Below are 26,454 nucleotides of genomic sequence, written 5' to 3'. Positions count from 1 at the left end.
TCTCTACTCGCTTACTCGCTCACACGTACTCTTACATACACACACACACGAATCCACACAATCTCACACACTCACTCATAACTTACACACGCTCACACCTCACTCTCCGAGGTCGGCTGTGCACTCTGAAATTGCCACCAACTGGATCAGAGAATCGACGAGGCGACTGACCGTGTGGAAATAAACGACAGCGGCAGAAAGATGTGGCAGCGCTGAATTCCAAAACAAACTTTATTTTTTGTACACAACGACCACCGAATGCTACAAGCAGCTCAGCGCCAACACAGAGGACACACGGCGGCTGTTGTTTCGCACGTTGACGAGCGTCACGATTCTTAGAGAAAATAATTTAATGATCGCTACGGACCGGCCGCTGCGGCGCGGTGGCGCGTCCGTCCTGAAGCCTACACGAGCAGCGGCGCTCGCCGCTTGCAGCGGTGTCGGGCCCGCTGCACATCGGCCCTAAAAACAAGTTGCCCTTTAAACCCGGCGGGAGTCTCACTCATCTGCTTACACCTCCCCCCCCCCACAACAAATCACGGCTACCTTGCGTGCGGACACAATGTTCATATCGTTACAATGCCCCTTCAATGCAATGTTAAGGCCATGGCTTAATTTCTCATGGGATATTTTCCAGGGGGGCTCCCAATCCCAATCACAAACCTCTCCCCCCCACCTCCCCAACCAACCAGATCCCGGGAATATTTTCTGAAGCTCTGGCCCAGAAAGCTCCGGCTGAAATTAAGCCCCGATTTAGGTCAGTTTAACATCATGTAAGATTTTCCTCTGTTCGGGGCATCCAACAAATTGGCTCCCGTTGGTATTTTTTAATTGATATCAAAGCTTAGACAACAATAGCTTAAACGCAGAATAAATTAACAGAGATAATGCTACAGAACAGCGAGCTTTTGCGTTTTTTTCCGTCAAAATAGCTGATCAACATATCCTGTCGTGCCCAGTATACATATTCCTTAATTTTAACGAAGTCAATGATGGCAACGACTCCACCAACAACAACAACAACAAAGCCTCCGTGTGCTTTCAATTGCATGTACAGGGAGAGGACACTTCTCTTGCAGGTGGCTTCGTGAAGTTCTTGGCTGGGCGACGCCGATCGCCACGCTGTGACCACACCAGAGCATACGCGTTACGCAATGTTCACAAACGATGACGCTCGCTGGTCAATGTCGGTTGGTCGGTCCCTTGCCGCGGTGCAGACGCCGTGCGATGACGCGCCAGACGAGGCTCGTGCGACGCCGAATTTTGGTGGCGGGCGACTGCAGCTGACAAGCAACGTCCAGAGCGCACGTTCCTACTCGCGTGGCTTTGCTGTCGTTGAGATTTATAAGCGTTCACTGCGGCCTCCTAGACAAAAGTCCAGCCGTGAGCCGAGGTCTCGCCGTCGGCGCGATGTCCAGATGTTGTACGCACGAGGCGTGGTTGTTAGCCGTTGCTAGCGAGCTAACTCGGCTCCGAAAATGAAGTCATTCATTCAAGTAATAAACTAAGCTGTGAAATAACCGTACTCAACTTGATGAAACTTTTCTTATCATCAGCTGTTCCTCCGGAGTGCACATTCTTGAATTTATTTTCGCACATGACGAGGACGACGTCGTTTTCTTCCAGAGGAATAAGAGTCTCACTCGAACGCGTGAAATGTATTATTTCCATTTCGAACAAAATGAACGTACCATAAAGGCACCAGCCGGCTACCTAGGAATGATAACATCGATCAATTCCCAGAGAGTACGAAACATCTCGACGCCGGCTCGGACGTCAACAGAGGACCCTTTGGCGGTGGCTGGCGGCACTCCGGTACTGCTCGGTGACGTCCGCCATCTCGGTGAGCAGCGACCGCGCGCTGCCGCCCGACGCCGCGCCGCGCACGCGGTAGCACCGGCTGTTGCCCAGCGTCGGGTTGTCCCGCCGGCCCTCGTCGCAGTCCAGCTCCCCGTCGTAGCTCTCGATGACCGAATGGCACCGCCGCTGGGGGTCGGCGTCCAGCAGAAGCGTGCCCAGCGAGCGCGGCCGGCGCGGCCGGCTCTCCGGGGCCGCCAGGTCCTCCACTGAGCGCGCCGCCCGCACGCGCTGCTGGTTCTGCCGCTGCTGCTGCCTCTTGCGCCGCTGATTCCAGCGGGCAAGGTCGCGGCGCGGCAGGTCGAGGAGGTCGAACGACTCGTTGGAGAGGATGCTGTCGTTGCTGAGCGTGATGGTGGAGCGCGACAGCGGCTCGCCCCCGCCGCCGTCTTCGTCGCGGCGGCAAGCCCCCGACAGGATGTCCTCCATGGAGACGGTGGCGCGCCGAGACGACGCCGCTGCGCCGCCGCCCGCCGTGTCCAGGCTGCGGTCGCTCGAGCTCCTCTTGCCCTGCGGCTCCGCCAGCAGCCGCTCGTCCACGTGGCGCTCGTCCGGCGCCGGCGAACTCGCGTCGTCAAACGGATCCGGGGCGCTCTCCATGTCGAGCATCTCCAGGGACAGCGAGCGCTCCGGGGAGGAGTAGTAGCCGGACTCCCGCTGCTGAGGATTCTTCAGGATCCCCTTGCGCGGCATCTTGGCCGCTTGCTCCTCCGCCCCCTCGCGTCTGTCCGCGGAGGTCTTCTCCGCTCTGCCGTCGGATGGCGTCCCCGACGGTGGCGAGTGTCCCGCGGGAGCCTCCTTGGCGTCCCGCGGGTGGCCGCTCTCCCCAGTCCTGTTCTTGAGGATGCCCTTGGGCTTCTTGAGGGAGGGCGTCCGCTGGTGAGGGTTCGTCATGTCGTTCTCCTTCCTGGACTTCTGCAGGCCGTTCTGGTGCGCCGGCAGCAGCTTGGACGCGTGGCTGCACCGGCCCTCGGAGAGGCCCGCGGCCGCTGAGGCCTCCGCCGACTGGCGGCGGCAGCAGGCCTGCGGGCAGTCGCACACGGAGCTGCCGTAGCCCACGTTGACCCACGGGTGGGAGGCGACGTCCTCCACGGTGGCGCGGTGCGAGGGGTCCGCCGTTAGCAGCCAGCGGATCAGCTCGCTGGCTCCTGCGTGGGTTGGGGGGGGGGAGCGTCCTCGCGGTCAGGCTCGCGTCGGCGCACGAGCAAAGTGCGGCCCCGGCGCTCCGCCGTAAACGCATCCCAGTGTTGCCAATCAGGTGCGCTCCCAGAAGGCCGTGCGGCAAACGGCTTGTGTAAACTCAATTATTTTACTTTTAAACGCAGAGACAAATGTGACAGGAGCAATTATGTATCTCCTGATTACCATTCTCCACGACATAAATACGACGGGAGAAAAAAACGCATCGTTCGTGGAGGACGGGGGCTGCTTCGTGCCAGTCACCTGACTTGATGCTCGGCTCGTGGAACGCGGCGGTGGAGATCTGCTTGATGAGCGTGCAGAAGTCGTCGGCGTTGAAGGGCATGCTGCCGTATACGAGCGAGAAGAGCAGCACGCCGAGGGCCCAGGCGTCCACCTGCTCGCGAAGCGCGCCATGGACAAAAACCACCACGCGACCGGTTTGTTACGGCTGCCGATCCACACGCTCGCTGCCACCCTCCGCCCTCTCATTTCCAGCAACGTCCAAAACACATTTGTGAAAGTCTTTGTTAAAAACTGTAAAAAACTAGAAAACATTTTTTTACATTACCGGGTAAGGCCCACTGAGCTGTAAAGAAGCGACCTGTCCATAAACGATCGCTCAACGAAGTGGCTTATCATGTAGAAATGTATTGCAGCCAAATACTCTAAACGCAGGTTGATTCTAAATGTGAGTACCCAGAAAAAAATCCATGTGACCACGGGGAGAACATACAAATATACAGGCATCAGGGTCGGGATCAAACCCACGACCTCCTGTATACCTGGCGAGGTAGTTAACATCTCGCCACCGTAGCGTAAAGAAACATCATTGTTGTATTCCTGCACAATTCCTGTCGTCCTCATGACATTCAAAACAGCTGAGGCTGTCAAATTTCACCAGGAAATGGAATCAACCCATTCATTAAGACAGGAGTGAAGAACTCGATGAGTATTAAAGGGCCGGTTCGGACTTTCAAAATACCATTGGCAAGGGCCATACATTCAACACACACACACAGTTCAGTCAGTGTGCGAGCTTCCTTGCAGTGACTGAAATGACTGAGATGAAACAAATTAGAAGCACGGCGTTGCTCGATGGTGGAAAATATTCCCCTCCAGTACCCGATTAGTGCAGCCAAGATGCCCGCAGTGACGTAAAAACATCGGTCGTGCGCCTCGTGTACCGAGAGAATTCCCACGGATGCGAGGAGGTCATATTCAAAGATCCACACAGATGGATTCAATAAATCTATTCCATCTCAGCTCAAGCCACAGGATTTTTTTTTTAAAGAAAACTTAATGATACATCGCACCTTGCATCATTTAGTGCAGTCCCTTGGTAAATTACTTTGCAATTACTTTCTAATTGGCCTGTAAAAGCACGCCGCTACGGCAATGTACAAGGGCCCCCTAATGCTCGTTCCGCTCCCCTTAATGAACCGTGAATGCTGCCCAATTACTCTTCCCTTAATCGTGTCCGCATTCATTTAGAGAGAGAGAGAGTTAACTTCCAATTTGCACTCGCAGTCTCATGCACACGTTAGGGTGGCTATTACCATGCGTGATCAAAGGACGTGCAAAGGTAATGTAATGATGTGCAATACTTGGTAAGAAATGTAATTTACAACGTCAATAGTTGGGTGGCGCATCCATTACGAGTATCTGTTTGAAATGTGTTTTATACTCCGAGCGGTGTAGCCACACAATGATTGGGGTGCCTGACCGGCTCAGATATTCAGCCGTGATCTGACTGTGGTGCAGTTGCGCTGTGGTCATGGTGCGGTTGTGGTGTGGCCGAAACAGAGTTCCGGTGGCATGGTGATTATGGTGGTGGCTGCGGCGTGGTTGTGGGAGCATGGTTGCAGTGGCTTGGTGTTTGCGGTGGCTTAGTGGTGGTGGCTGCGGTGGCATCGTCCTGCTCACCTCGGGTCCGCAGTAGGGCTTGCCATGCACGATCTCGGGCGAGGCGTACAGGGGGCTCCCGCAGAACGTGTCGAGCACGTTGTCCTTGTGGTACACGTTGGACAGCCCAAAGTCGGCGATCTGCACGCACACAGGCACAGACCCGAGCGCTCACTCATCCGCACGGCGCCGCCTCGCACGCCCGCACACAAGCCGAGCACCTTCCAGGCGTCGCCAATTCATGGCGGCCAATGTCAGCGGCGTGAGCGCAAAAATAATAAATCGAGAAAACTGACATAACCGCATTTTTTTGATGTTCGAAAGGGTACATGCGAAATTGGCACCCATATTTTTCATTATTGCGAAGGCGGGCACATTACAGACAATGTTGTCCTGTGGCCATTAACAACAGCACTGTGCAAGGAGTCAATGTACGTATGTATTTAACTTCTTTCACACCATACGCAGTCAACCGTGCTAAATCGGAGGTGCAGGGGAACGACAGTTCTCCTCCGAGGCCCGCAGGCAACAGTAATTCATTACCGTAATGCGTTCAGCGAAAAAATAACCACGGAATAGAGCTCTGGCAGGCGCTCGCTGCAGGATTGTGAGCGTTTCTCATTTCGATGTCTCCCTAAGCCGTCTTCCCTACGAGGAGGCCACCGCAGACAAAAGTGGTGCCCTGCCAGGCGTGCATGTGAGCGCCTGCCTCTACGGCTCCTCGACGGGGTTGTTTCGCGCGTCGGTTGGCACAACGCCCGACGTTTCGCACCACGTTCCGGGAGCTTCTTCGGGATCCGAATTCAAGAATTGCCAGCACACGTGTGTAGCAAGAAGACTCGGGACGTTGTGTCGAACGGCACGCGGGCAAAAAGCCACAAGGAGCTCTGCAGGGCAACGGCGACAAACCCACGCAGTGCATTCTGCCGCGTTGCTATTTCACCAGGAGACGCGCCGCCACCGTCACCACGGAGGAACGCGGTGGCTCCTGGCTGAGCGAGGTATAACCCGTGAGCCGTCGCCACGGGCGATTTCTGCGTCTCCACCTCCCCCCCGCCCTCCACTGCCCCGTGACCATGTAAGGAAAGTCCCACGCGGACAAGTATGCCAAAAGCCCAAGGGCTGTTCCACGTGGCAAGGGGCGAAACGCGAAGTAATGCAGGTGATTATTTTTCTGGAGGGCCCTGTTCTGATCACACCGCGCACATGAGTCCCTGGACAGATATGCACCACGTGGACGATCAGGTCAACCATCATATTCATCATCACCAAACCATTGCTGGATGATTGCCTCCACAAGCCGTTTCAATCTCTCATGGGTGTGTGATATGACAATCCATCTGGGATCCACATATGAACACAAACAGAGGAGCCAAATGTATCTCTCCACCTCCACGGTGGACTTGCTTCCTCTCGGGTACATTCTCTCAATTGGCTGCCACTCCATAGTCAGTCTTCACCACCGGTCATCGCCCCTTCTAGCGACGCGGCCCGCCCAGGCAACAATTACTTTCGTCCAATGTCCTACACTTTGCACTCCTTATCGTGTGTTTGTATTCCTCGTTGTTGTAGTTTTGTGACCAGCCCCTACTGGACATCTGTGAGAAAGAGCTTCACAGCTCATCGGATTTCTCCAGGATAAATAAATATTTTGATTCAATAATGTCACTGTCATCATGAAGTCGTTCAGCTTGGCTTTGATCCTGCCTCAATTACAGTTAACAGCCCCGAACACGTTTATGGGGTGCTTGGGTCTGCGATTTAATTTTGTCGCGCGTGCGTCATCTGCTTTACAACGCGAGAGCCAAGCGACTGCAACTTCTGAACTCGTTACCGGCAGGAAGAAATGAAACATACATATTCATGTTGTTTATTTTTGCCGATTCTCCATTTCGAAGCTCGCCTTAAATTCAGCGGAGGCACGGAAGACATGCGTGCAGCTTCTCCCCCCGACGACCCCCGACGACCCCCGACGACCCCCGATCCCCGAGGCCGTGCTGTCAGACTATCAGATCTGGACACGGGCCTACACGTTGCTATACAAAAGCCACACGCACGAGGAATTGCATTTGTCTTAATTGGATGTTGTCGGCGGGGAAGTTTGGGGATGAGTGGGGGGTGGCGGTGGAGGGGGCTCGTTCTGGAGATCGACCGCTAAGGGCGTCTTGCAGCCGGTCGGTTGCTAAGAGCGGTTGTCGATAAGCGAGCCGTGAGCGTGGCCACAAACCCCTGGGAGGAGTGAAACTAAGCTCATCCCCCCCCCCACCCCAATGATGTCAGCAGACCAGGAATTCTCACCCAGTCGTTAACCCCATTTTTTTTAGTTGAAATTGAGGCGTCGCTGCGAAAGGAGGCAGTAATCGTGGCTATAATGTTTAAACTCGGCCGGGCACCCCCACGGGCTAAAAGGTAAATGGTGCAGGGCCCCGCGATTACCGCACTTTGCGCATGCCACTGCTGGTCGCAGGGCCCACACTCGCGGTGGCCCCAACCCCATGGGAGGGGTCATTATGGTCGTACCCGTCCAGCTGACCACACGTCTCGGAAGAGGTGGGAGCGTACTCCATACTTTATCTAACCGCAGACTAACCGTGGGCGGTACGCGGGTGATGCTGCTGGGTGGACAGAGGTGACGGGAGGGCTTTAAGAGACCCCCATCACCCCCCACCCCACGCCAATGTTTTGACCCCCAGCCATCCTCGCAGCAGCAGCTCTTGGCTGGCCATCAAACAAAGCCGCTCACCGCATCGCGTGCGTTCAGATGCCCTTCTGCGGCCGTCTAGAACACTCTTCCTTCCGATATTAGGAAACCACTGGAGTTAAGAAACCTTTAAATCATCTGGATTGAAAACTAATTTCTTTAGAACTGCTTTTTGTGTTTAGTGTTGTTGTCCTTCCCCAGCCCCTCCGATTAGCGCGGTTACCTACGTAGTGCGCGAAATAAGTTCAACGCGCACACGTACAACAGATCGAAGCGGCCACCTCCAGACCGCAGGCCCAGTGGCCCTAACCATTACTGCACGGCAGCGTTCCTGCCAAGGTGGTCATTTTAACGCTTAAAGTCACCTGCCCTGCAGGGAGAGACTGATTAAAAATAACAACTGCTGCATGCTTTGCATTGCTGGCCAAGAACCCAGGGGCTGAAGAATCACCCAATACCTGAACCACACCTGAGCATACTTTATTCGTTAACCGGTACTTTACCGTCTGTCATTTGCGAACGTGGTTTATTTTATTTTAAGATAGGAATGGCAGATGTATACGGGGGCAGGGGGGGATTTAGTCAACTTCCAAAAAGTGATAAATGTTATTTTCTCGCTTTCACAACAAGGATCATTAGTTCATTATCACAGAAAGCAGACAGACAGGCCATTCAATATTTAATAATGATTTAGTTTGCTATGCATGCCCGCTCATACTTACTTAACATATATTAGAAAAACACAATTAACATACCAATCGACGCGTTTGTCATGCCAAGCACACCGATTGACGGAAGTGTTGAGTGCATTTAAATGAAACGTTACGACATCTAACCAACAAATATAAAAAACACATTTGCATTAACTTCCCATCTACAACAACAATGCACCATCGGACGAAAGCCTCCTTGGTAGCAGTAACAACAACCACCGATCGCCACTAAGTGGCGGTGACGTCACCACGGCCCTCGTGCCAGGCTGTGAGCACTTTAAGGCCACCGTGAAGGGTCGAACGCCCGCTGGCAGGGGGTCACGGGGTCACGGGGCAGACTGAGATGACTGGCAGCAAAGATGAACCAAGACAAGATTTCCCGCAAAGCCTTCATGGGCCAGCACCTCCACTCTCACCAAGTGGTGGTGGGGGCCCATCAGCTGAAAAAATAAATGAGGGGGGGGATGGGTGGGCGGCCCCCCACTTTCAATGTATAAAATTCTAGCGAGGTGACAGTAGACGTTCAGATGTCGCGAGATATTAAAAATGCAGGTAAAAGTTTTGACATGTCGAGGGGTTCCTCCACTGGTACCTTGATGTTGAACTTCTCATCCAGGAGGATGTTCTCCAGCTTGAGGTCACGGTGGACAATTCCGTTCTGCCGGAGGATGCACGAAGGGGCGTTCGTTAGACAACAGTACGATGGTAATTACACTGAAATGCAATTATAACTACGGATAAACACACTGTTGGCATTTTACAACCCAGCTTTATATATGGACAGTATCACTGACGAGGCTTACGAAGAGAAGCTGGGGCGATTGCGGTCAATGTACATGCACGGCTCCTTGGTCTTTTCACGGCTGGGTGAAGGCACCCCCCCCCCCTTGCTGTGTTGGTTATGGGCGTTGTTTGACCATACTTCACCATACTGGTCACTACGGGTTGGTCAAGGTGATGGGGTGGCCAGGATGAGTTAACGGATCACTCGCCAATCGATTTTGTTGGCGGTGCACCATCGCGTCACTGCGCCCCCACCCCCCACGCCGCCGCCCCCCACAGCTCTCACTCGACGTGTTACCCAAGTTATTTATTCATCGTGCAAAACAATTCCCAACAGACCGAGTCAAGAAACGGCACGGTGGAATTTGGCCGGTTGCCAGCGCGCAAAGCCTCTGTGTGCCCCACCGTTCCAACAAATGCAAGACTCAATGGCCGGGTGGCGGCAGAGGTGCGAACTCATCGTTGACATTTCCCCACCACGATACATTTACTCAAAAGCCATTCCCGTCCGCCTTCTTGCGCTCTTCAATTGCTTTGCGCGGCATGCAAATGCGATGACGTTTAGAGCACGCACGCAAACACGCAAACACGCAATAGCGCAATAGCAGCGCCCGTATCCGAGCACACACCTACGCGCACGCACAACAGGAACCATCCCCCCACGTAGCCTCGAATGTTTCTGGGTTAGGTGTTGTTAGGAAGCGCCTGTTAAGTTGACACAGCTCTCTCTCGAAGTGGGGGGAAGGGGGGGTTGGGTCACGTGATGAGCACCACACAGACCCGGCCACTTTTGTCTCCCCCGTGCTACTGCCGACAAGCTGCACCGGTAGAACATTTAGGTTATGATGCAAGAGTCTGTTTAATTGCGTAGAAATAAAATTATGCTAAACACTGTACCGCCATTCCGCCCCTGGGCCTCCCCCACTCCTCGAGATATAAACAAGTTTGATAAATTCATATGAATCACGGGTAAGTAAAGATTTTCACTGATGAATCAGCGCAGTCTTAATTTGACATTTGAGAAAACATCGTCCATCCCAACCACCACACCCTTCACCAACTCGGACTGACCAGCGTGGTGAAGTATGGTCGAAAATAACCCCCAAGAACAACATGGCCCTCATCCAGCAGTGGACCGGCCGTATGTTGACTATGCATTGTAGTTTCGCCACATTCCACGCATGCAAGGCATTATGGGAGATGGGCCTTCCTGCTGCTTGAGAGCACCACACCTTTGTGCAGCAAAGAACCTGGATGTTTGTCAAACGTAGCAGGGAGCTAGGCCAGGCCGAGTTTGCATCTGCCAGCTGGCATCGAGCACCTTGTATAGCATTCGAACGCCGTAGCAACTCGTCACACCAATGGTCGGAATTCGTTTCCTATTCCAGTAAACCCAGCCAGGGAGAACGATCTTGTCTCGCTTTAGTTTTAGTAGCAGCTGCTGCCGCAGCGCAAGCCATCGGTGGGACTCTTGAGCCAGGATTCGCGTCGATAGGGCTAAGTCGATATCACCGCAGCCACGGCGAGTGTGGCATCTGTACGGCTAACATTTGAGACGCCGCGTTGCTGGTGGTGTCGTGGGGTTGCGGTTGGGGGCTCTATAAATAGGACCCGCGAACAATCCCAGGAGGTGGGGCTTGTACCAACAATGCCCACAGATTGAAGCAATCGCAGTCGCAAGCCAGGGCCCTTACAAACAACACAAACCGACTCTGCTGGTCGAGAGCGTGACCCGCCAAGCGGCGCGTGATGGAGTTGTGTGACTCGACAAATATTTGCCGTTGTGGGTTGTAACCGATCTCGGCTGTTCGTAAAAAAAACCGTGTTGTCACGGTTAGTTCGTGTTTAAGAGGCGTCCTTATACAACTGGGCACAAGTGAAGACTTCTGATTGGCGAGCTCTGCCCGATCAGATTGTCTGCGCCTATCCGTGCATGGATGTTACCCTGGGGCTGGAATCAAACTGGTGCCCACCGTGCGACCACTTCTATCAGCAGCGTACGAATAGAAAGGACGAATTGGCTGTCACCTCTGGGGTTACTTCCATTATCCGCCAGTAACCGGCGATTATAGGAGACATCGTCACAGAGGGAATATGAGATCTTCGGATTGATCCTGGGGTGCAAGCGATCAAAAGAGTAGCCTCCCTGTAAGTCACTTTCCTTCCCTGTGCGTCTGTCACCTGCCACAGCACTGAGCTCACAGACACTGTCATTACCCAACTGCACACCGGAATTTTCACGCCTCTCATCTTTCAGGTGCATGAACGCCCCCCCCCCCCCCCCAGATTACCACACGAACACATGTTTGCGCGTGCGGCTGACGCAGGTAAACAACGTCACACACTGCAACGGTAGCGTGGCATCGGTGCTAAAGCTTTAAAATGGAAAATGACGCATCGCTGGAAGTGTTGACTAAAATCTTTGTTATCGGGTGGTGTTTCCTAAAACTCGTAATCAAGTGATAGGGACCGGACAGCAGCCTGAATCACTCCCACACACTCGAAATGCCGCGACGATGTCTCAGCAAAGCCGCCCCCTACTAACGCGGCTGTGACGACGTAGCCCAAATACCGGACACGCTTAACTCTATCTCTTGCTCTCTTTCTTCCAAAACACCCATCAGCGGAACTGGCCAAACATCGCGCCGAAGCGGAGTGCCGCCCCTTGCCACCCTTCGATAAGAGTCGCGAGACTCTTGTGAAGTAAATAAATGCCTCTGTTGTTAATCATTATCGTAGATGGAAGGTGAATGAATAACCTTCCTGAATTGGCTGGCATGGCCAACATTGTTGTGACCACTCTTAATATTTTTTTTTCCATCCAAGGGCATCAACAGAGTAGGAATAACCTCATAGGACTGGTAAGTTCATTGAAAGCTACTCGTCTTAGTTCCGTACCTTTATTAAATCGCGGCGACAACAGCGTCCTCTAGCCGAGCGACATAACGCTTGTTCCTGGCAACTCCGCTCACAACAGAGTGGCGGCTTCTCTCGGCATCGAGGACGCTGGATGCAAGCCTGGCGCTGCGGAAGCTGCGAGCGCGGCGAGCGACGCCTTGGGGGGGGGGGGCAGCCTTTTTCTGCCCCCCCCCCCCGCGAGGGTGGGACCGTTGGGGGGCGACCGGCAGCGGCAGCGGCAGCGCGATGACCCGGGGGGCGGGGGGGGGACTCACGGCGTGGCAGTGGTGCACGGCCGACACGATCTGGCGGAAGAGCCTCCTCGCCTCCTCCTCCGACAGCGCCTTCCGCCGGCGCAGGTGCTCAAACAGCTCGCCGCTCTCCGCGTACTCCATCACGATCACGATCTTCGTCTTGTTCTCGAACACTGCGTCGCAAAAAAATGGAAACACCGGCGGGTCAGAGGTGGGTGGGTGGGGGGGCGGCGGCGACGGCTCCGTCCGCCCGTCCATCGGTGCGTCAGTGGCGCAGCGTCATTGGCGTGGTCTCCCGATGCTCGGAATGAGACAGGGCCCCCCTCCCAGGTCTAATTTACCCCCCCTCGTATTGTTGCCCCACACCTGGGCCCCTCCGGCACCCTCCGGCCCCGGCTCAGTTGCACCGCCTGCACACCCTGGAGCCACTCCATTGGTGCGTGCGTGCGACGAGGTACCTTCGGAAATGTTGATGATGTGTGGGTGGCGCAGCGAGGACATGATCTCGATCTCGCGCCGGATCTGGTTGAACTCCTGCTCGTTCTTGATCTTGTCCTTGCGGATCGACTTGATGGCCACCTGTTTGGTCGCAGCAACAAAGCGAGAGGGCACCGTGTCACCCTCCGGCAAGCCACCACCGTCGCGCGTTGACGCAACACCTCGCCCCGCTCATCGTTTGCTCATGGCGCAGGGTCCGCTCACCGACGATGACTTCACCGCCGCTACAGTAATTGACCCATTTGTGAAATTGTTCTCTGAATATTTAGTGAGGTATTTTTTTGTTGTATATATAAATGCTGTATTGTACTGGTTAAACAATTCATGCGGACCACAATGCCACGTGTACACCTACTGCAGATGCAGACGTGTGCCAGGGGGCACATCGCGTCATTGTCATGAGGGGGGTGGGCACCACGCCAGTCCTACAGTTCTGCTCAACTATCACTCATTGTTCAAAATATTAACTAATAAAGGCTAATCCATTTACAGACACCCCACTAAAATACTAATAGAAGACAGTACACGTACGGAGACTACAACAACGACATTAATTAAAACCCTCTGCATCTCTCCCATCAATCGCAACACGCTCCTCACGTATGTCAACACTCATCCCTCTCTTTGCAAGACGTGGATGCTTGCCATCTGTCACTCGTAGGTAAATAAAGAAGGGCCATTCACAGAAACCAGTGGGGCATCTCGAAATGGACCACCCTGCAATGGAGACACGGGGGACGGCGAACCTCAACATTCCCGACGGCCAACGCGCGAGCTGGAACGATCGGGGGAGGGTGGGAGGGAGGGGGGCACTTCTGCCCGAGGAAAACGCGTTACCACATTATTATTATTAATATTTGGCGCTGCAGCACAAGCCCAACCTGTTCGACAACAGCTGCCACAGCAGCGGCAGCGGCAGTAGCAGCAAGCGGCGCACGAAAAGCGTCGGAGCGGGCACACACGCGCACATCTGGGCCGCCTGTCATGAGCGGTAATTGGAGCTGTCAGGAACGGCATGTGCTTTAACATTTCGTCCGTCAAGTGCAGCGCGCGATCGGGCGAGGCGATTCGGGTGCATGGAGGCGCCCTGCAGACCGCCTCCAACCCCGTCAGGTGGCCCACCGACCCTGGCAGAACACTCGGTCATCCCCCCCCCCGCCGCACGCTCCAATCATTAACCGTTGTTTAAAATTAAATGGGTAAACAATAATGGTAATCCTGAGCACGGCATTCTTCCAGTTAAACATTAGTCGCATCACAATGCTCCCCCCCACGAAGGCCTGACCCTTGCATTCCCAAATTCCAATGAAGCCAATGCCAGGGTGAATTCCTTATCAGCGCCCGAACGCCCCCCCCACAACCCTCGACCCCCACCCTCCCCCCCGGAGCAGGCAACGGGTAATTGTCTAAATATATGGCTGGCGTGGAGATAATGCGAGGGTCAGTGAGGGTCGTGGAACGATAATGCCATGTCGGGTTGGGAGATAGCGACGGCGCTGAGTGGCGGAGACGGTGCGTTTCCTGCTGCCACTGCACCGCGAGGTGGGGCTTGGCGCCTGCCGTTTGGCTCCGGCACCACCCTTAATAGGCGCTCGCTGACAGTGCCAGGGGGCCCAGCGGTCTCGAGCCGGGCTAATATTCGCTTCTGCGCTCCGTGTGGAACACGTCTTCCTTTCCATACTAGGAAGCCACCGGAGCTGTGCACTTTGAAATCTAAGTTGAAAACTATTTTTGTTTAGAACTGATTTTTGTGTGTGGTTTGTTGTCCTTCCCCCGCAACTCCGATTAGCACGGTTGGCTACGTACGGCGCAAAATAATGTCAACAACATGCATAAAGCAGACGGCCCTGGGAGGTGCTCGAAGCAGTGATATCGTGGTAAGAGCACTGCGCTATGAACCTGGAAACCTGAGTCTGATTCCCGGCCACGGTGAACATCGAGTGCTGAGTATCTGAACCGGTCCTGGTCCTCCCCCCCCTAAGATGACTCGGTTTTAAACGAGTCGCTGGTGCGGTGTGCAAACATCGCCACTTGAGGGGGAGGGGGGGGGATAGGGCTGGTGGTGCGTGTTGTCGTGATGTCACGGCGGCCAAGAGGCACACAGGTTGCCGTTGTTTGCCCCCTGGAAACAATGGCCCGTGTTGAGACACAAAAGAGCGCCGCACAGCAGATGCGGCCATCACCGCGACCGACGGACAATGATCAAGAACAGGTCGCCGTCCACTGGCTCACTCGGCCACCGTGATGTGAGCATGGAAACCGTTGCTGGTCAACTCGCCACCGTCGCCACGGTCGCCATCATCATCATTGTAATCATCATCATTGTAATCATCATCATTGTAATCATCATCATTGTCATCATCATCATCATTGTCATCATCATCATCATTGTCGTCGTCATCATTGTCGTCGTCTTTAATCATTGTCATCATCATCATTGTCATCATCACCATTGTCATCATCACCATTGTCATCATCACCATTGTCATCATCACCATTGTCATCATCATCATTGTCATCATCATCATTGTCATCATCATCATTGTCATCATTGTCATCATCATCATTGTCGTCATCATCATTGCCACCATCGCCAGTCGCCATCATCATCATTGTCGTCGTCATCATTGTCATCATCATCATTGTCGTCATCATCATCATTGTCATCATCATTGTCGTCATCATTGTCGTCGTCATCATCATCATCATTGTCGTCATCATTGTCGTCATCATCATCATCATCATTGTCGTCGTCGGATAAGAGACGACGAGGAGGTGGTGCGGGATCTCGGGGTGGTCGCGCACGACTGCACGCGCAAGCAAGCACACGGGCGTGCACCCACTCGGCCACTGCGCCAAACAGCAACCTTCAAGGCTGGCAAACAGTCCCACACCCTTGGTGCGGTGCAAGGAACGTGCATAAGCCGTTATTGTATTACGCACGATATGGAAGAAGAAAAAAACAATAAAGTATTGTGACTGGTAACAGAGACGGTGAACCACAAGAGCGGCCCAGGATTAAACCTTTTGTCGAGCGCGACGGAGCAACAGAGCGAGTTTCTGGCTTCTGGGTGTTGTTGTGTGCGGTGCATTAAATGTGACCCTGGAATCATTATTATTTATTTATTCAACAGTTTTATTATTATTGGGTACGTAGCCGAAAGATCGGCAGAAAAATGTTGCATCGCCGAAGCAAAAATCACATTCCGCGCGCGTTGCGGAGTACGCCCTCGTGCTCAAAAGTTCACGGCGCTTTCACGGCGCCGGTTCGTGTCGCGGGCCTGGCACCCGCCACGAGACGGCGTGTGATGGCACCAGGGCCGCCGCACGACGTCCAACAAACGTCGCGCACGGCACCGTGGGGGGCGCCGACGCACGTGGTGAAAACTCCGCGCAACGGATGTCGCCCCCCTCTGCAGGGTTCAGCGATAAACGATGCGAAACAACGAGGGCGATGGGCGAGTGGCATTTGAAATCGGGGGGGGGGGCGCTCTTTAAATCGCGACTGCACAAGGCTTTCGCGGTTGTGCTGACGTGGCCGTCCCATGACGCGCTCCCTGCAGGACTTCGACGCGTTCTCATCTTGACAGCTCCTTGGCCGCCAAATCGTTTTTTGTTTGTTTTTGCTCCAAGATCGTGGAGCTCATAATAAGCCGAGCTTTCAAAAAAGTGTTGAATTTGCCAACACAGATAGCTAAACTGCATTCTTTGAATAATAAACTTGTCCCTGAACAAAGGCGCTAGGTTAACGCGTGCACGCGTGCAAATGTTTAGCTTGGCCGAGCCTCGTGCACGCACTTATCTGGGTTCCACAAACAGCAGGCGAGTCGTCGCTAGAAGAGGGGGTTTGGTTCGGGCTGGTTGGGTGGCTCCCAGCGTACCACCGGGTCAAGGGCGCGAGCACTCGTGATGGTCAGACAGGCGCAGGTCAAGGTGATGTGTGCTGCGTGGAACAAAAGTGACTCCAGTGCGCAGGTCGATCTCGACTGAACCAAGGGGGCTCGTTCGCTGAGATCGGACGTGATGAAAGAGAGACAACTCAAAATGGAGTGGACACCCAGGGAACTTTGCCGAACAGGCCGCACTCCGTCGATGGGACTCGCAAAGTCAGAACGGGTCTGCAGTTTCCCTGCCTAAACAAATGCAGCTAGCAAACACCGGTGCGGAAGGCCCATATAGTCTGGTGAGCTAATTTTACCCATAATCAACCACAGCATTAGATAATAACTTTTGTACAACTTGATAAATCATGCCAGCTTAATTTGAGACTTTACAATTCACCTGTGATACTATTTATTGCATCACCTTCGCACACTTGGCAGCACAATACATTTTAATATAAATTAATTGTTTCACTTAATTGACCAATGCCCAACACAAGTCCTGCTTTCGCGAACAGCGCTATTTTGTCGGGTTACCCAAGCTTGTTTCCAGGACAACCCTCAAATTGCCCTTTGTCCGTCTCACCTGCAGTCAGAGTCTCACCTGCAGTCAGAGTCTCACCTGCAGTCAGAGTCTCACCTGCAGTCAGAGTCTCACCTGCAGTCAGAGTCTCACCTGCAGTCAGTCTCACCTGCAGTCAGAGTCTCACCTGCGGTCAGAGTCTCACCTGCGGTCAGAGTCTCACCTGCGGTCAGAGTCTCACCTGCGGTCAGAGTCTCACCTGCAGTCAGTCTCACCTGCGGTCAGAGTCTCACCTGCGGTCAGAGTCTCACCTGCGGTCAGAGTCTCACCTGCAGTCAGTCTCACCTGCAGTCAGAGTCTCACCTGCGGTCAGAGTCTCACCTGCGGTCAGAGTTTCACCTGCGGTCAGAGTCTCACCTGCAGTCAGTCTCACCTGCAGTCAGTCTCACCTGCAGTCAGAGTCTCACCTGCGGTCAGAGTCTCACCTGCGGTCAGAGTCTCACCTGCAGTCAGTCTCACCTGCAGTCAGTCTCACCTGCAGTCAGAGTCTCACCTGCGGTCAGAGTCTCACCTGCGGTCAGAGTCTCACCTGCAGTCAGTCTCACTTGCAGTCAGAGTTTCACCTGCGGTCAGAGTCTCACCTGCGGTCAGAGTCTCACCTGCGGTCAGAGTCTCACCTGCGGTCAGAGCCTCACCTGCAGTCAGAGTCTCACCTGCAGTCAGAGTCTCACCTGCAGTCAGAGTCTCACCTGCAGTCAGAGTCTCACCTGCAGTCAGAGTCTCACCTGCAGTCAGAGTCTCACCTGCAGTCAGAGCCTCACCTGCAGTCAGAGTCTCACCTGCGGTCAGAGTCTCACCTGCGGTCAGAGTCTCACCTGCAGTCAGAGTCTCACCTGCGGTCAGAGTCTCACCTGCGGTCAGAGTCTCACCTGCAGTGAGAGTCTCACCTGCAGTCAGAGTCTCACCTGCAGTCAGAGTCTCACCTGCAGTCAGAGTCTCACCTGCGGTCAGAGTCTCACCTGCAGTCAGAGTCTCACCTTCAGTCAGAGTATCACCTTCAGTCCGAGTCTCACCTGCAGTCAGAGTCGACAATTCGGAATAGGTGGCAGGTGGTGATCGCAAACCACACCGACGCCAAATCGGCCCCAAGCCTCGCAACCCGACACGGCCCGAGCGGACAGGTGGCTCGCGTGCGTAGAGCAGCTTCCCCCTCCCCCTCCACCTCCCCTTGGGGTAGCCGCGGCTCACGATGAAGCCTCAAAGCAGCCAGGAGAAGCGGGGAGATAAGCCCGGAGGCAAAGAGGAACCCTACCCACACCCACCCCCCTGCAATTACGCCCCGTGGCTTTTAGCAATCCCCTGGCCGAAACATTTTTGGAGCGTCAGGAGCGGTTCTCGGTTTCCCTTTAGGGTCGTCATCACCGGGGCATTATTTCAGCTCGGAGCTGTCCGGGGCTGAGTTCTGGAAAATATGTTTTACTTCCTGCACCTGCGTGGCGGGTGGGGGTGGGAGGGTCTGTGGGGTTTCAAGGGTAGTCCAGTGGGTTATTGGGGGTCAGTCATCGCATTACTTTTATTTGCACAGCCTGACAACGCGGTAATTAAAACACACGATGGCACCAAGCACACACACACACAATTAGGACCACTGCCAGGCAACGAATCCGTTGCGGCGGCTGGTGACGTTGCCGTGATGTTGGTTTCAGGTTTAGGGCTGCACCTCTTGCGGGCAGCAGTTACGGTTGGAGAGGTCACGGGGTCACAGGTGTGTGCGGGTTATTGATAGGGGTTGAGGTGCGGGGCAGGAACCACGGTGTTGGGTTCCACCAACACCCAACAATCTCAGAGTCTCAATGGTTTTTGGTGTTTTTTGTTAAATGTGTGTGTATATAACAGCTCTTCCCATACCCAAAATCATCTGGTGTGAAAGAGCCATGTAAAAAGTTATATCACAGGATTGTGTGGCAGGTGGTGATGGCTTGAGGAGGCCTTCATCCAGCAGTAGATTTGTCAGATATGATGATGACAATGATGGTGTACCCCATACCCAACCTCTCCCCAATACAATATTCGCTGACCACTTTACAAATGTAAACAAAAAAATGCTTCAAAAATAAATAAATAAAGATTGCCAAGTTGGAATTGGATGCACAGAAGGTTTGCACTCCAGAGACCAGCATCTCAAAACCCGATATGGAGTTCAAGCACAGGCCTGGCCTGGCATGCAGGTCTTGTAAAGTGACACTTCACTATTCCCTCCAGACACAACAGGGGAGGAGGGAGAAATGTCTGCGAGTCTCTTTGAGCTTGGCAGTAATCACAGCTTCAAGCGGCCATTCCATTTAGGTGGCCTCAAAGGCCAAGCATGTGACCAAGGTTTAGAACAACACCAACCAGCGTACCCTCCCTCTTCCCCCTCACAAAACGCACAACCCCCAGCACTGTTTGGCTCGTAGCTTTGCAAACATTTTCCCATTTGAAAATGATTTGCGCGCACGTGTGCGTGTATGTACGATTGGGCTGGAACAGTGGCACGGCGGTCAGCGATTTGTGCACGAGGAGCCTGCTGTCAGCGAGTTTGATTCCCGGCCATGGCTAACATCGGAGCGGAGTGCTATCCGAACCAGGCCTGTGCCCACCCCAGGATGGTGAGGTATGGCCAAACAACCACCATTACTGCCACAGTGTGAAGAGACTTTAATCCAACGACGACGTTGACAGGATGCACGAATCTAAATCGCGTGAGAAGCAATGTGTGTCGATGTTTATGTATTGTGGGTGACGGACCACTGCAGCTAGAGGCTGCAACATTCACAGCAGTATATATATATCTATTTTAACTAACTACCCAATTCTTGAATCGAATCGCAAAACGTGAATCACGACAAATTCCCCTGATCGCCGTCGGGTTGTTTGTAAATCTCTCCCGTCGCTACGGGGTTACCATCAGTTTCATTTATTTAATTGAACAATGTCAGCCGCTCTATTTAAAGCGTGCGGCAACTAACACGTCTCGCGTATCACCGCACGGCGGTTTGTCACGCCAACCGAAGCGTTTGGCGAAAAACGCTTCCCCCATCCAATGACTTGGACACGACCTTGCGGCTGGGGGGTGGGGAGGGGGGGGAAATAAAAAAATGTGTGCATGAAGATACGCCAGCATCTGCCGTGTCCGAAACAGACACGCCAACTACCCTGCCCTTGACGACGGGCAGCGCGCCTGCCTCCCCGCCGCCACATGTCCGACAGTCCAGAGACCGCTCCCCGCGAAAGTGGGCCCTCCGGCAAGATTTCCATGACCCCCCCCCCCGTGCGCGTTCCCTCGCGCGACTCGAAACGCCGGAACGTGCCAACGTCGGAGCCTCCCCCTCCGACGGCGTCGCCGTCGTCGCGTGCCGACGTTTTCGCTCCACGCGCCGCAGAGATTTTCCCCGAAGGAGCTCTCGGCACGTGGGGCGAAACGTCGGGCCTTCGTGCCGAACGACGCGTTCGTGGCAACCCGAAAACGCTTCCGGGACGCGTACGGCAAACATTAGCAACAAGAAAAAACCTTGCCGAGGAAATACAGTGCACACTTTGACAAAAACTGAAGCGTTTGTGGGAAGGACTTTGAGCGATGCACGAGTACAGGACGCAGACACTTCAAACGGCGGACCCCTTGTGACCAGGCGCTCAATGAGGAGGTTACGACGGGACGCAGCGTCGCACACTCCACCGTCACGCGTGTGAGCACACACACGGCCATAGAAATGGGTGAACGTTTCCCCATAAACCCTTCTGTCAATGTGGCACAGCGTCGCGTATCCGACTTGCTGGGGACCGAGGTATTCGAGGTCGGATATGCGAACGTCTCTAGAAGACGACCAATTACATCGTGCGCTAATACCTGCACCGGGCGGTTAGTGGGTCAGGGCGGATACGTGACGGTCGGATATGCGACGTTGCCAAGTGCCATTGTATGTAACGTGTTATTTTAAGAGCTTACCATAATCTGGCTAGGGCTTCACGCAGTTGAAAATCCATCTTTAGTTGTAAATTAAACATTGCTGTATTTGCACAGAGAGATACTTCAACAAGTCTCGAGACCGCTTGCCGAAAGATTCCGCCGTGGAATGTTTGGCCAGTTCCTTGTTCAGTATTTATTGAATGTCCGTTTAAAAAGAGAAAAACCACACGGAAGATTTGTCGAGAAAAATCCCAAGCACGTTGCAACATTCTCTTCCTACTTTGCACGACATGGCTTAAAACCCTACTTGCTGTACCATCTCCTGCAAGTGCCTCTTTGTCCTCGCCGTCTGTGTGTGTGTGTGATGCACCCAATGTTTCCACCTCTACATGACCTACCAACTCCAGCGCAGAGACGTTGAACTACAGCCACATATACACACAAAAGCAGAGCCACGGTGAAAAAGATAAGAGGCGCAATCCTGCAATTGCTTGCTCACTCCACTGCTGTCCAAAGGGCCTCCACTGAAGTTGAGCTACAGAGAGGGTATTTGGCCTACTCTTCCACGTTGTTCAAACGTCTTGGAAGAGGTGGACGCACCCACACGTTTACCCCACCATGCGTGACCTGCCGATCCCACTATAATTTAGATCGTGAGCTCAAATCAAACTGGCGCCCTCCGGATTGCCAAGCCCTGCGTGCAAAAGCCATTACCCCGTGGTGGCGTCCAAAGCCATGCAACTGGGTGGAAGCGACAGCGAGTCGTGTAAACATCTGGTACGTTTTTATTACGAGCTGTCGCCAAGCAATTTCTCCAAGCAATCTCAAAAAAGCGAATTCTTTAGCAGCCCCAAAATAGGCTCGGTGATATACTCCAGAAGCGGGGGAACGGGCTATATTAAGCCAACATGTGGCAGCATTAGGGCAAAGCAATAAGGTGAAATAAATGCAGCAATTCCTCTGTGGCATGTTAGACATGCCTTGGCATAAAAGACACATTTTTGGTGGGTTTTGTGCAACATTAGAGGAAAAAAGGTTAAAGGTATTTATTTAAAATGTGATTTAAAAAAGCCACGCACTTTGGCTGAGTTGGAACAGAAATATGCAGGATGTAATTCAGCCTTTATAAAAAAAAATACTGCGTTAAGAAACCACAAAAGATTCAGTTCTTATGATTATAATCACATGTCATTTATGCACAGTCAACCAAGACATGTAAATGAATCGTGGCATGCTTGACATGTGATGTTTTATCTAAAGGTGCAACCCTCCAATATCTTGCTCACTCCACTGCTCCTAGGAGGCGCCTCCACAAGGAGGAGCTCAACATAGCTCCCATAGAGGGTATTTGGCCTACTCTTCCCACCACATTCGACCGGCAATATCTACTGAACATTTGACAGTCTGTTGGAACGTACGCGGTGTTCCTTGAACAACTAAATACCAAGCCTAAGTGCAATAATCAGCCCAAAGTTCACGGGTGATGTCAATGTATTGCCGTGCAATAACAGACTCTCTGAAGCCGAGAGCAAGTTTTGTTAAACAACGCAAGACCTCCTGCCCCCCTTTAACCCACAACAGGCGTGGCTCCGCGACTCCACAAACGCCACCGCTCCCACATCTCGCATCTCCCCACAAAGGCACTTTCTTCTGTGCAATACTTTTTTTTTATATCACAGCAGAGGGAAAAACACTAACGCTCGTAGCAACAACGCAGAGGCACACGACCGCCACACCGCCGCGTGTTACGAACAGAGGAAGCACATGATAGCAACATCATCCTCAACGTCTCCTGTTGGTTGGCTCCGTCTCTCGTTCAACATAACACACCACCAATTCTAGATTTGAAGCTTTCGTGACTGCAAGAATTCATATTCTTAGGTTTTTTCGGTAAAGTCACGTACCTACGTGACGTACCTACGTGACTTTACCGAAAAAACCTAAGAATATGAACACACCACCACCCTGGGCTCTCATGGGAGCTGCTCAGAGCGAGAACTAAACTCAAACCTAAATATGTTTTTATTTTACCAGGCAAGGCCCACTGGGCTATGTAGCGACCTGGATACAAATGAAAGCTCAACGAAGTGCTTTAGGCACGTGGACATTTATAGCAGCCAAATACTCTAAATGCACGCTTCTAAATGTGGAGGGGAAAACCGAAGGACCCGGAGAAAAATCCACGCGACCATGGGGAGAACACGCAAACTCCACATATACAGGCGTCAGCGCCGCGATCAGGATCGAACCCACGACCTCCTGTACACCAGGCGAGGTAGTTAACATCTCGCTACTGCAGCGCTCACGATGGCAGATCCCACACACTCCCTCCTCTACTCTCAAAGCAGAAATTGCCAGGTTCAACCAATGGGCACTCCCGGTTCCCCTTGCTGCATGCAGGCCTCCCCACGCAAGTGCCGATTGTGGGGCTTGTGACCATACTTCACCACGCTGCGGCTGCGTGAAGGTAGGGGAGCGTGGAGGTGAGAGCCGCAGAAGCACAGTGCGCGTAAACGGATTTTGATGAACTGCACTCTGGGTGCTCATAGTTTTGGCCACGCAGTTCAACTTATAAATGTTGCTCTTAGCTTGGAGGCTGGTGCTAAATAGATCAACAAACTCTGTCTGGGAAAACTGTTAATTCACAGCAATCGTCTGGTCATTAGTGATGTGTAATGAACACAAAGCCAGATCGTAAGCAACTGATCCGTAACAATACTATGTATTCACCTGGTGAAGCCTTAATGAGCCTTAAGGCTATTTTACATCGGGATGTTTGGCCAATTCCTGTCGTGCGTGTTTTGGCTTTCATGCGAAGGGAATTGGGAAATCCCGGAGAACCCCCCCCCCCCACGCTTACGATGCGGGGGAGTGGCACTCGGCAATGCTTTCTCCTCGGGCGCTTTTGGGTTTTCCATCCAACATATCAACCAGGCTCCATTTCGCCTGCTGAGCTTCCATAAATTGGATGCGTTCGGGAATATTAAGCATAATTCGCCCACCGCGGTGTGTGAACGGACGCGTTCAGGAGGGGTGGATAAAACTACAGTGGCAACAACAACAACTTCGAGCTGACATGACACTATCGTGAATATACATACAAATGCGCCGAGAATATGTAAGGGTCAGCATGAATTTTCACTGACAATGGACTCCGCACGAAGCCGCCACGACCACCACCACGACCATCCGTCCACCGGTACAACCGAACCAATCGCGTAAGCAATGACAACGTAATTTGGAAACAAACACGGAATTCTCTCGCCGACAAGGTTACGACTTGAAGTGCTGGACGAACGTAATCTACACGGTTTTGGGGGGGGGGGGGCGAGGGGGGGGGGTTCAGCGAGCACGTCTCTCCTTTGGCGAGAAAATAAAGCAATAATAATACACTCAAAGAAGCTCCCAGCGGCGATTTAAATAAACATTGCTGATTTTGGCGCGTGCATTTCCTTTCAGGTCTCCCCGAGAATAGACGCGCCGACTCGATACACTCCTCCCGCGTCTGCTTTAAGTCGAGAGGATGATTCACACGGAGACATTACGGCCAATACATACCCGCCCGCCCTCCCTCCCTCCACGTCCCCCGAGTCCCCCTTGCAATAATAAGCATTGACGAAGCTTAAACATAGCCCAGTACAGAAATGGGACTCGCTTAACGCGAAATGTAAAACAGACACGGCCGTCTAACGAGCACGGTGCACAACTTGTAGGAACTGGCGTTTAAGGAATCGGCGCTTGTTCACAACTCTAAAAGATAAACTACACGGCAAGCTACTGTTGGTGGGGGGGGGGCATGTCCCTTGTTACAGTCTCGTCAGGCAGCGTTAATTATGTGGTGGTGGAGTTGGTTGCGATGGATGCTTGCACAACGCCGGTTTGACTGGTACGACATGTCTGCACGTGCCCGTCTCGCGAGCCACGCAATTATAATAAATCGTCGCAGCAGCAGCAACAGCAACAATCATCGTCGTCATCATCATCATCATCACCGCCTCCTCCTCCTCCCTCCCGCGACGAGTGGGCAAGGACGCTCCTGGAAAATCAGGGGGTCACGCGACTCGCCGATGCTGCCGCGTGTGTCAACAAACGAAATAGCCCAACGTGTCACCGTGCGTGTGTGTTGCGAGTCGGTCCTGGGCCTCCCCTAGGTGGACTCGGCCTCAAATGAGTGCCCTGCTGCGGTGTGTAAACACCGCTCACCGGGGAGACAAAGGCGGCCGGGCGTGGTGCTGGCCACCCACCAGCGTGCCGTTTCACGCACCTCGCTAAACAGCACTTGCCCCAACAACCTGCCGAAGGCTATACGGGTGATCTTTGTGCGCGCGCGCGCGCGCGCGAGAGAGGGAACTTGCCTTGATCCCCGTAGCTCTGTCGACCGCCTTCTTCACCGTTCCGTAGGTGCCCTTGCCGAGGGTGTGGAGGAAGTCGTAGCGATGTCTCAGGTTGTGCTTGTGCTGGTGCCTCTTCACCGCCTGCCTCCTCGTCTCGTCGCCGGTGACCCCGGCGGCGGGTCCATCGCACGGGACCCCCACGGCGTGAAGGGGGCCCCCCGCAGCAGACTTCTCCAAGCTGTGGCGGCTGCTCAGAACTCGGACCAGGCGATTCATCGTCGATTTGCCGTTTTGGAGCATGACTCGGGGCTCAGGTCTCCTAAGTCGGTGGTCTGGGTTCCGCGCGTCCAACAAACTCACTGCTCGACTAATCTTCGACCCTGCCACCAGACCGACCGCTCGCGCCCTCTCCAACGCGAATACAATTAGCGGGCCGGGGGTCACAGAACCGTCAGGCACCGACTGCTGCTTGCGTGCAATGCGTTAGACTCGATCATGCTCCGAGAGCTCTCAAAACCTCTCGGCGAGACTGCGCCTCTTAACTCGTCGCCCTTTGTTGGGGCCCTCCGACACTCGCTGGGCTCGGGTCTACTCGCCCGTGGTCTCTCACTCGCTCGCTGGCTGACTGACTGGCTCGCTGGCCCGCCCGCGTGCTGCGCAGGGCTCGGAGCGGTGTGCGAGTGGCTGAGACGCGTCGAGGTGAGCCGCTCCTTTTATGAGGCCGCCGTGATGATGTGGCCCCGCCCCTGGCAAGCCCGCCTCTAACAAACTCCCGCACGACAACAACAACGACGACGCTCCTGCCGCTGCTGCCGCTCCTGCCGCTCCTGCTGCTCCTGCTGCTGCTGCTCCTGCTCCTGCTGCTGCCGCTTCTGCTGCTGCTGCTCCTCCTGCTGCTCCTGCTACTGATCCTGCTCCTGCTGCTGCTGCTCCTGCTGCTGATCCTGCTCTTGCTGCTGCTGTTGCTGGCCCGGCTGAGCGA

General features: G+C 53.7%; 1 protein-coding gene across 1 annotated transcript; it reads right to left on the bottom strand.

Annotated features, from left to right (window-relative positions):
• Positions 1-204: 204 nt before the first annotated feature.
• Positions 205-26,165, bottom strand: LOC144721358 (NUAK family SNF1-like kinase 1). Its single transcript, XM_078598921.1, has 7 exons — positions 25,494-26,165; positions 12,749-12,869; positions 12,312-12,463; positions 8,948-9,013; positions 4,963-5,082; positions 3,301-3,433; positions 205-3,005 (listed from the first exon to the last, which is right to left on the bottom strand). Exons 1-7 carry the CDS (start codon positions 25,770-25,772, stop codon positions 1,777-1,779), a joined length of 2,100 nt encoding a protein of 699 aa, XP_078455047.1. The 5' UTR covers positions 25,773-26,165; the 3' UTR covers positions 205-1,776.
• Between the last annotated feature and the right edge of the window lie 289 nt (positions 26,166-26,454).

This window comes from Lampetra planeri, chromosome 11 (genome assembly GCF_965212315.1).
Source record: "Lampetra planeri chromosome 11, kcLamPlan1.2.h2, whole genome shotgun sequence".
NCBI classification, from domain to species: Eukaryota; Metazoa; Chordata; class Hyperoartia; order Petromyzontiformes; family Petromyzontidae; genus Lampetra; species Lampetra planeri.
The sequence above is the reverse complement of the archived record's forward strand: the minus strand, read 5'-3'. Positions and strand labels throughout refer to the sequence as shown.

Bases quoted from the DNA above. Each gene is read 5' to 3' on its own strand.
- LOC144721358 (XM_078598921.1), bottom strand. From the start codon at position 25,772: ATGCTCCAAAACGGCAAATCGACGATGAATCGCCTGGTCCGAGTTCTG. The intron at 5,083-8,947 runs GTACCAGTGGAG...GTGTGCGTGCAG, and splicing joins ATGAGAAGTTCAACATCAAG to ATCGCCGACTTTGGGCTGTC. The intron at 3,434-4,962 runs GTGAGCAGGACG...CTTCGCGAGCAG, and splicing joins AGCCCTACTGCGGACCCGAG to GTGGACGCCTGGGCCCTCGG.